Source organism: Limulus polyphemus, unplaced genomic scaffold (genome assembly GCF_000517525.1).
Source record: "Limulus polyphemus unplaced genomic scaffold, Limulus_polyphemus-2.1.2 Scaffold1687, whole genome shotgun sequence".
Classification (NCBI taxonomy): Eukaryota; Metazoa; Arthropoda; class Merostomata; order Xiphosura; family Limulidae; genus Limulus; species Limulus polyphemus.
Window position 1 is genome coordinate 146,911 of NW_013667297.1, and position 10,384 is coordinate 157,294.

At 33.4% G+C, this 10,384-nt stretch overlaps 1 protein-coding gene across 1 annotated transcript in view; it reads left to right on the forward strand.

Moving 5' to 3' along the window:
- LOC106464558 (corticotropin-releasing factor receptor 1-like) overlaps positions 1-10,384 on the forward strand; it is a 69,532-nt gene that overhangs the window by 49,779 nt on the left and 9,369 nt on the right. Inside the window, exons 4-9 of the mRNA XM_022392291.1 lie at positions 883-994; positions 2,284-2,413; positions 5,130-5,286; positions 6,144-6,274; positions 7,507-7,592; positions 8,906-9,041. Of these exons, the coding sequence (XP_022247999.1) occupies positions 883-994; positions 2,284-2,413; positions 5,130-5,286; positions 6,144-6,274; positions 7,507-7,592; positions 8,906-9,041 (752 nt within the window). The remainder of the gene's footprint in view (positions 1-882; positions 995-2,283; positions 2,414-5,129; positions 5,287-6,143; positions 6,275-7,506; positions 7,593-8,905; positions 9,042-10,384) is intronic.

Here is a 10,384-nt window from a genome sequence, read left to right on the forward strand (position 1 = left end):
CCTTGCGTTGGTTATCCCATAGAATCAGACATGTATGATATTTAATAATATTTTATCAGACTTCACATTATGTTGAAAAGGTTTTGTTTTGAATTTCGTGCAAAGTTACGCGAGGGCTATCTGCGCTAGCCGTCCCTAATTGAGCAGTGTAAGACTAGAGGGAAGGAAGCTAGTCACCACCAGCCACCGCCAACTTACTAACGAACAGTGGGATTGACTGTCACATTATAACGCCACCACGGCTGAAAGGGCGAGCGTGTTTGATGGGACGGGGATTCGAACCCGCGACCCTTAGATTGCGATTCGAGCGCCCTAACCACCTGGCCATGCCGGGCCATGTTGAAAAAGGACACATTATTGTAACGTAAACCTTCATTGATTGAGACAAGTATGGCAAATTTTCATCGAGGCGACGTCATTAGTGTATCATTTGTAGATTTGTTTGAACTTTTTTTTTTTCAGGCGTATCAAGAATATAATTGTAAATGAATTAAAAATACATACACTAGAATAGAATTCAAAGCACCATAAAATATGCCAAGAATACCACAGTAACTTTGTATTAATTTCAGGTATGGTCACCTTGTCAACAAGGACTGCTCGTAAATTAGTAAAAGGAATACTGTACCTTATAGACAGTTCTGATTATAGTATTAAATAAAATCTATTTCACTGTGACTAACTGGAAAGTCGCTAGAAGAGACTAATATTTAAACTGGAAGTATGTCTAAGAACATTAAATATATGTCTGCAACTCACTATACAGGCGTCAATACATTTGTAACGTTTTGTATTGCTGTTCTAAGTTGACTTAACATATTCATCTTTATTGATGTTTGATTTTGTGATTTATCTTTTAAAACAGTATTTACTTACCTGTAGGAGTCGGGAGATTTCTCATCCAGCCAGGTAGCAGTAACGTACATCTGTTTGTGTGTTCTTTGGTGTCGCTAGCAACGCTGTTTCTGACTTTGTTCATCTTTTGTTATTTCAAGTAAGTTGATGCGGCAAACAGTGGCAGCTTTAACGTTTATTTCCCATACCCAGCTTTTGAACAAAAGGAAAGAACTGACAGGCTCCATTATGCTAAACCTTTCGCTAAGTTTGCAGTTTTGAATTTCATAAAAAAAACGTAACTTTTCTTTATCTAAATGAGAAAGATTATGAATACATGTTGTTCAGATATAATGAGTCATCACATGTGGTATTTCTAACAGTTTAAGCGAAGTTGTTTTATGACTGGACTAAACATTATACCGGTCTCTACAATAGATCCGCCGTCAAGTATTTTGTGGATTTAATTACTACTACTTGCCATGTAAAGAAATACAGATCCACCTCATCACTCAATGTTTACTTATACGTTTTTTCACACATAACATACCTCATGTTACTACTTGCCATGAAAAGAAAAACATATTCACCCCATAAATCACAATGTACTTGTCTTATACGCTCTTTCACACATAACTTCTTACTACTACTTGCCATGTAAAGAAAGACATATCCACTTCTTCACTCAGTGTTTACTTAACTTACGCGTTCTTTCACATTTAACATATATCATACTTTATATTTTCTTTACTTTTCTTTCTTTTACATTTCTCGTTCATCAGCACAACTGCTTTTGTTTTGTTGTTTACTTTCACAAGTTTCGATTTGGTTTGTTTTGAATTTTGCGCAAAGCTACACGAGGGCTAGCCGCGCCACACATTTCCAAAAGAGTTATTTGCGTATCCTAAGCCTAAGGTGCAAGAGCCATGAGTTGAAAACAATTTTACACTGTCATATTATATGTAATTTGAAATTATTATAGTGGCTATAGGATAATATGGTTGACTTAAACGAAGGGCTCTCAGATCAAGGGGATTGATTTAAGTGTTAAAGAAAATAGTGCTTAGCACTCTCTTATCAAAGCATTTTCTGTCAATGGGGCTATAAAAAACACTGATTATTTCCATCATCTAAAAAAGTAAAGATATTACTGCACTAAACACTAACAAACGTATGTTTTGAAGTGCATACGAAAAGATGACAGATATTACTCTTTTCGTATGCACTTCAAAACATACGTTTGTTAGTGTTTAGTGCAATGGCAGATTCACAAAAAGGTTTCATTTTATTGAGCTGCTCCCTGCTTCTTTCCTTTTAATAATTACCACGATCTTTTTCTTTTCAAAATATTTTAGTATAACATATAACCTTATTTATCAATTTTGTTCTTTATAATCTCGCGTTCATTTGAAAATTGCATGTGTACAAATAATGTTGATAACCATGCAGGTCTCTTCAGTGTTCACGACTGCGAGTTCACCGAAACCTGGTGGTGGCACTTATTATTCATTCCGTTTTGCTTGTCATAATTTCGTCTCCAGGAGTTCTGCAGTCACGTTTCTTATCGTACGTGGATGTTGTAAGTATAACTATATACTCTTCTGTCACAGATAATATTAACTTCTCGGTTTTATAGCTAACTATTAATATGAGCAAATTGAGGAAATTCTTTAAGAATAGCCAAACTAAAACCTCTTTTTTAATAAGATTTCAGGCAACAGAACTGCATTCTATCAGTATCACTCTTATACTATGGAGAACACTCAATTTCGTGACAAATCTTTTAAATTTCTTGTCTCTATGAAGATTGCCTTACACTTAAGATGAATCAATCCATAAAAATCATTATAAGATGCTAACTGTTTCACCTTTTTGCTCATTTGCAAACTACTCTTGATCATAATTTCACAGCATGGCCTTGATCATAAGTTCACAGCATGACCTTGATTATAAGTTCACAGCATGACCTTGATTATAAGTTCACAGCATGACCTTGATTATAAGTTCACAGCATAACCTTGATTATAAGTTCACAGCATGACCTTGATTATAAGTTCACAGCATGACCTTGATTATAAGTTCACAGCATGACCTTGATTATAAGTTCACAGCATGACCTACTCCGTCATTTCCCCAGGAACATCCTGTAACAAACATACAAAACCTTAACAAATATTATTTTAATAATTTTACTTATACTTACATGTCTTCACCCCCTTCCAAGAAACGCAACAAATATTTTTTGTAAAATATATATAATACACTGTATTATTTAAACTAATTATTATATCATTCCGCTTAACTTGAATTTACTTTTGTTATTTACTTATGTGTCGTGTTTACGTTATGAATTTGCAATGTACACAGTTATTTTCAAATAATAGATTTTATATATATTCTATTAAATGTCACGCCCCCAAGTGGCACAGCGGTATGTCTGCGGACTTACAATGCTAGAAACCGGGCTTCGATACCCGTGGTGAGCAGAGCACAGATAGCCCATTATGTAGCTTTATGTTTATCTTCAAACAGACAAACAGAATTAAGTGTCTCCTCTCAGCAAGCATAGTTACTCGTAGCTCTTGTCTTGGATCACAGGAGAACCAACTAAAGATTCTTAGTCCCCAAAACAAAATTGGTTAATATGTATTCTCTTTAATAGCTTGAAAATACAACCACCTTATATGGGTGGGTTATTGGGTGTACAGGAAAAACAAAATCCCCAAAGTATTGTGACATTCTATAACTAATAACTGAATGAAAAAAAAACTTAAAAAACAAAAGCGCAACATTTACAAATTCTGGAAACAATCATCTCCACGCTTATTGCTGACCACAGCTATAAAAACAAATATATATACAGGATGCCCCAAAAGATAGGTCTCTGGTGCATCATAAATGTAATGTGTTTCTGTTGTATTGTTGTTATTTAACCATTACAGGAACAGTAATAATTATATTGTTGTTGTTGTTATTTAACCATTAAAGGAACTGTAACAGTTATATTGTTGTTGTTATTTAACCATTACAGGAACAGGAATAGTTATATTGTTGTTGTTGTTAGTTAACCATTAAAGGAACTGTAACAGTTATATTGTTGTTGTTATTTAACCATTAAAGGAACTGTAACAGTTATATTGTTGTTGTTATTTAACCATTACAGGAACAGTAATAATTATATTGTTGTTGTTGTTATTTAACCATTAAAGGAACTGTAACAGTTATATTGTTGTTGTTATTTAACCATTAAAGGAACTGTAACAGTTATATTGTTGTTGTTATTTAACCATTAAAGGAACAGGAATAGTTATATTGTTGTTGTTGTTATTTAACCATTAAAGGAACTGTAACAGTTATATTGTTGTTGTTATTTAACCATTACTGGAACAGGAACAGTTATATTGTTGTTGTTGTTAGATAACCATTACAGGAACTGTAACAGTTATTAAACCAACTGTAAGTTAACCATAACAGTAACAGTTATATTGTTTTTGTTGTTATTTAGCCATTACAGGAACAGTAGTAATTACATTTTTGTTGTTATTATTTAACCATTGCAGGAACAAAAACAACAGTAACTACCATGACGAAAATAAACTTCTTTGATCTGATCTAATTAATTCTTATTTGTGCTCGTGTTTAAAGTGGATTATCTAGATAGAGGTTGCTGTGAAAAAAAAACAATTTATTCTAGACTTATTCAAGAGTCCTACTACTTTGGGGCTACTCTGTACAATATAAACTTTCACAAATACAAGAACAAGTATATACGGTATGTACGTTCACTAACTACAGACACGCGTGTATACAATGTGTACCTTCACAAACTACAGAAACAGGTTTATACAATGTATACTTTCACAAACTATAGAAAAAAAGCATATACATTATATATCTTCACAAGCTACAGAAACAGGTTTATACAGTGTATACTTTCACAAACTATAGAAAACCTTATACATTTATCTTCACAAACTACAGAAACAGGTTTATACAGTGTATACTTTCACAAACTATAGAAAAACGTACACATTATGTATCTTCACAAGCTACAGAAACAGGTTTATACAATGTATACTTTCACTAACTATAGAAAAAAGCTTATACATTATTTATCTTCACAAGCTACAGAAAAAAAATATTCAAACATATTATTAACTATGCATATTTTTAAAACACTCACTTAATACTGGCCTTTTCTTGAAACATTTGAAGAGATGCTAATCATATTTTAATCCTTTTCACAACTACTCAAAAATAATTGTTTTAATTCGTTGCCGCTACGTTTTTCACAGGACTGGCTATGTAAAACAATATTGTCTCTCAAGATGTACGCCGCTATGGCTAGTATTAACTGGATGTTTGTGGAAGGACTACTTCTACACAGTCGGATCACAATCTCTGTCTTCAATAAGGACGCTCCTTTCAAACTCTACTACTTGATAGGTTGGGGTGAGTGCAAGTTTCTTCTCTAATCTGAATGATATAACAAGATATCTCTAATCTGAATGATATAACAAGATATCTTTAATCTGAATGATATAACAAGATATCTCTAATCTGAATGATATAGCAAGATATCTCTAATCTGAATGATATAACAAGATATTAGTTGATGACATTTTCATTGAACTAAGTGCAATAAATGCAAGAGTGGTATTGTGTTCATCGGGATGAGGGATAGTTAATCTTCATTACAAGGTAAAGACAACAGCATCGATGAAACGTTTAGGATCGCACGTCATCCATCTTCAGCAGATTACCAACAGGCTTAGTAAATACTACAATAACATCAAAGTAGAGGGTCCATTTTAAATTTGGTACAATTTGCTTAAGAAAGTCGTAACTGAAAAGAAGTTGAGTGTTGGTTGTTAATTGATAGAGTTTCTTGTTCTGAACACTGACTGTAACGTTTCTATAGGAATACTGTAATACGCTGCTACCTAAGTGTTACAGATGTTACATTTTACTATAAAAACATAAGACTTTTGTCTTGATAGAATATAATACACTATTTACATGTTTTTATTTGAAAAAATATTAACTTGTTTTCTAAATGTTCATAAAACAGTCTAGATTTGGATTCGCTGTAGCAAATATTATGCTGTTCTATTCAGAATTAAACACGTTTTTCCACTCAGTATATAATATCATATGTTTATGAAATGAGTGTTATTCGTTAATTAATGAAACCTGATTTTTTTTTCTACTTGTTAGTTAATGAAACCTGATTTTTTCTACTTGTTAATTAATGAAACCTGATTTTTTCTATTTGTTAATTAATGAAACCTGGTTTTATCTACCTGGAGGTGCTCCGTTAATATTTATCATTTCCTGGGCAATGACCATGTCACGGTTTCGAAATACATTCTGCTGGAAAGGATACGGGAAGACAAGCTACGTATGGGTTGTTACAGGTCCAATGATAGCTGCTCTCCTCGTGAGTTCTTTTCTGCTGCTTCTAACTTTTGCTTTATTTTGTGTATTGTCTTTCTAAAAGTTGATAGGTTCATTTCATTGTTTGGTTTCGAGTAAAGCCACATTAGGCTGTTTACTGTGTCCACCGCGGGGGAATCGAACCCCGGATTTTAGCATCATAAGTACGTAAGCTTACCGCTGTCCCATCGGTTGATTTCTAAAGTAATAATGAGTGGCTCTTCTTCAAATGATGAAACTTGTTAATCACCATATGCTAGTTTAAAGACGTCAGTTGGTCCCTATTTTAAAACAAAACTTGTCACTTAAATTTTTGACATCAGGCTAAAGCGTTGTAAAACAACAGTAAAGAAAAATCGTTCATTTGGAGACATTTCAAATTTAGATTACAGAAAGGTATTCCGTTCTTACTTTAATTGACGATATGTTTTTCCCTAATTAATTAGAATTAAATCAGGGTTAAAGAACAATTTATCTGCCCACTGAACAAGCTGTTAGTAAAGAAATAATTACAATTATTGTTATTACTTCTTCATTTTAGAAAATATTTGAAGCTTTAAAGACTTTAAGGTTGATGTAAATTGATTATTATTATTATATTATTATTATTAATATTATCATTATTATTATATTATTATTATTTCACTGTATGTTTATTACAGAGGGTGATAATTCAATCAGTTGTGTTTATTTCACTGTATGTTTATTACAGAGGGTAATAATTCAATCACTTGTGTTTATTTCACTGTATGTTTATTACAGAGGGTAATAATTCAATCAGTTGTGTTTATTTCACTGTATGTTTATTACAGAGGGTAATAATTCAATCAGTTGTGTTTATTTCACTGTATGTTTATTACAGAGGGTAATAATTCAATCAGTTGTGTTTATTTCACTGTATAATTATTATAGTGAGTAAGCATTCAGTCAGTTGTGTTTATTTCACTATATAATTATTATAGAGGGTAAGCATTCAGTCAGTTGTGTTTATTTCACTATATAATTATTATAGAGTGTAAGCATTCGGTCAGCTGTGTTTATTTCATTGTATAATTATTATAGAGGGAAAGCATTCAGTCAGCTGTGTTTATTTCACTATATAGTTATTATAGAGGGTAAGCATTCAGTCAGTTGTGTTTATTTCACTATGTGATTAAAACTGATCAAAGAAATAAAGTAATACTTTATCGTTCTGTGAGATAATCTATTATGTTTTTGTCATCCTTTTTGATGTAGATCAACACTGTATTTTTGGTCAACATCGTACGAATACTGGTTACCAAGCTGCGGATGAGCGTCTCCATAGAAACAACTCAAGTGAGGTAAAACTTTCATACGTCTATCTATGACTTGATCTACCTCGCAAATAAAAATTTTCATTGTGTTTTATGAAATTAACCTCACAGTTTGTCTTTATATGGCTTAAAACTACTTAAAAAATATCACTAATAAAAAAAAAACATTCTTCAATTACAATACGACCTTTTTTGTTGTCTCATAAACCATTTAGTGATAGTACAGAGAACCAGAACTATTTCGTACTTGCCTGTAGAAACCATACCCTCTTTGCTTTGCTTTAATATACAATATTCTGGTATTTCACTCAATGTTTTGATCTGCTTGTATCGAATTGAATATAAAGCAATTTCACGTAATATATAAAAACGTGAGGAATAACTGTCGTAGCATTTCAAATACAAAATAGTTTTCTTTCAATGCAGGCGGGCGCCTCTTGACTTGTAATTGGGGGGTCTTTTGTTTGTTTGTTTATTTATCTACCTCCGTAGAATACATTTACCGCTTTGTAAAGAAACGGAATACAGTTTTGGCAATTCATCGCTATCGTAATTTTTTCTTTCTTTTTTTTTTCATTTTCTTTGCTCCATAAAAGCGGTCGTTTCATGAAAAAAAAATGAATGCTTCTTTCAAATGACACTACTGAGTTATGACTGCTCTCTTCCCGTAAAATGTATTATGTGTCAGAAAACAATTTCCCCAGATTTTTTTTTTGTCTTGAATTAACCCCTGTTTCAAAATATTGGAAGTTTTCCTGTGGGTTAGATGGCCTCGACTCGCAATCTGAGGGTCGCGGGTTCGAATCACCGTGCCACCAAACATGCTCGCCCTTTCAGCCTTGGGGGCGTTATAATGTGACGGTAAATCTCACTATTCGTTAGCAAAAGAGTAGCCCAAGAGTTGGCGGTGGGTGATGATGACTAGCTTCTTTCCCTCTAGTCTTACACTGCTAAATTAGGGACGGCTAGTGCAGATAGCTCTCGTGTAGCTTTGCGTGAAATTCAAAACAAACAAACAAACCTGTGGGTTAGCAGTACATTTATGGACTTACAACGCTAAAATCCGGGTTTCGATTCCCCACGGTGGTCAGAGTGGAGATGACTTTGCGTTAAAAATAACGACAATTATATATATATATAATAAATCAAGTATTTACGAATAACTTCCAAATATAATTATTTCTATAAGACTTCCGTACCAAATATTTTCTAAGAAATATTGAAATAAATGCCTTGAAAAATATCAACACTTTCCAAACAAAATCATGTAGTTAACTGTTATACAACTGACTTGAAATTCTCGGGCATCTTATAGATAAATTAAACCTCCTCTCTTTCAGGAAAGCTATCAAAGCAACAGCCCTTCTCTTTCCTCTTCTTGGAATCACTCACCTCCTCTTCTGCATTAATCCACGTGACGACGCTCACCTAGAGAGAGCCTATATGATTACTAATGCTGTCCTACAATCTTCACAAGTAAGTATAGTCTGGTTGTTATAAGTTTCATTCCGTAGTAGAACGGATCCTTTTTTCTTATTAGATGGAATATTTTTGCATGACTTTCGAAAATCCTCATGTATACAAGTGTTTCAGGTACGGTGAGTCTTTTAACATGAAGTTGAGGATTGCATCTGCATATATCAACTTAACCGCCTACAAACTTCAAATCCACAATAATTTAACTCATAAATAACACATCAGTCTAAGATTAAACTGCACTTAAACGTCATCATAGCAGTCTGGAAAAATATATCAAACTGTATGAAAAATCAGCATAAAATATCCTTACTTGCCACATTTGAAGCTTCGGTACATTCATGTTGTGCCAAGTTTGAAACTTTGGTACACAGATTTTGCGGAAATAGAACGTAAAATATTTTTTGTATACATAATTAACTTTTCTCTTTATCTGTTATATGATTTCCTAGTTATTGATTTTTAGAACATAAATATTTTTTATGTAAAAGGAAATGAGATCGGACATAAATCGCAAGCTCCGTGGAATGTTTGTTTGTTTTGAATTTCGCGCAAAGCTACACGAGGGCTATCTGCGCTAGCCGTCCCTAATTTAGCAGTGTAAGACTAGAGGGAAGGTAGCTAGTCATCACCACCCACCGCCAACTATTGGGCTACTCTTTTACCAACGAATAGTGGGATTGACCGTCACATTATAACGCCCCCATGGCTGAAAGGGCGAACATGTTTATTGGGACGGGGATTCGAACCCGCGACCCGCAGATTGCGAGTCGAGTGCCCTAACCACCTGGCCTAGCTCCGTGGAATACAAAATAGCTTAAATAGATGTGAAAAATATTTCATTTAGTGTGCTTGAGTGACTTCACTTTCGTCGTTTTAAATTCAGTTAGCGTTCCAGATTTTGATACAGCTTATTTTTTCTTAGAAATTAATGCATAAAAAATTTTAAATAGGGCGAATAGAACAATAAAGTATTTAAAAGCTGGGTAAGCATTTCACTGTCGTAAAAAAAAAAGTGAATAATAAGGCATAACGCGAGGAAGTTATCTTTTCCAAAACTATTTTCAAATATCGTGAGGAGAAAGAAAGGAAAATTGTAGAGTTTTAAGTCAAATGACCTTCATCAGAACTCTATGAAAAAATAATAAATCAAGATCAAGTTAACTCAGTATTTCCGGTACAGTTTTAAATACGGCGAATAGAGCAATAAAGTCGAACTGGCGTATTTCGATACCTCACTACTATAAAGGCTTGGTTTGGTCCGATATTTTATTGGTGGTAGTGTCCAGGGTCACTGATGAGGAGTGGAATTCTCCGAATCTAGTCTGGCTCACAGACACACA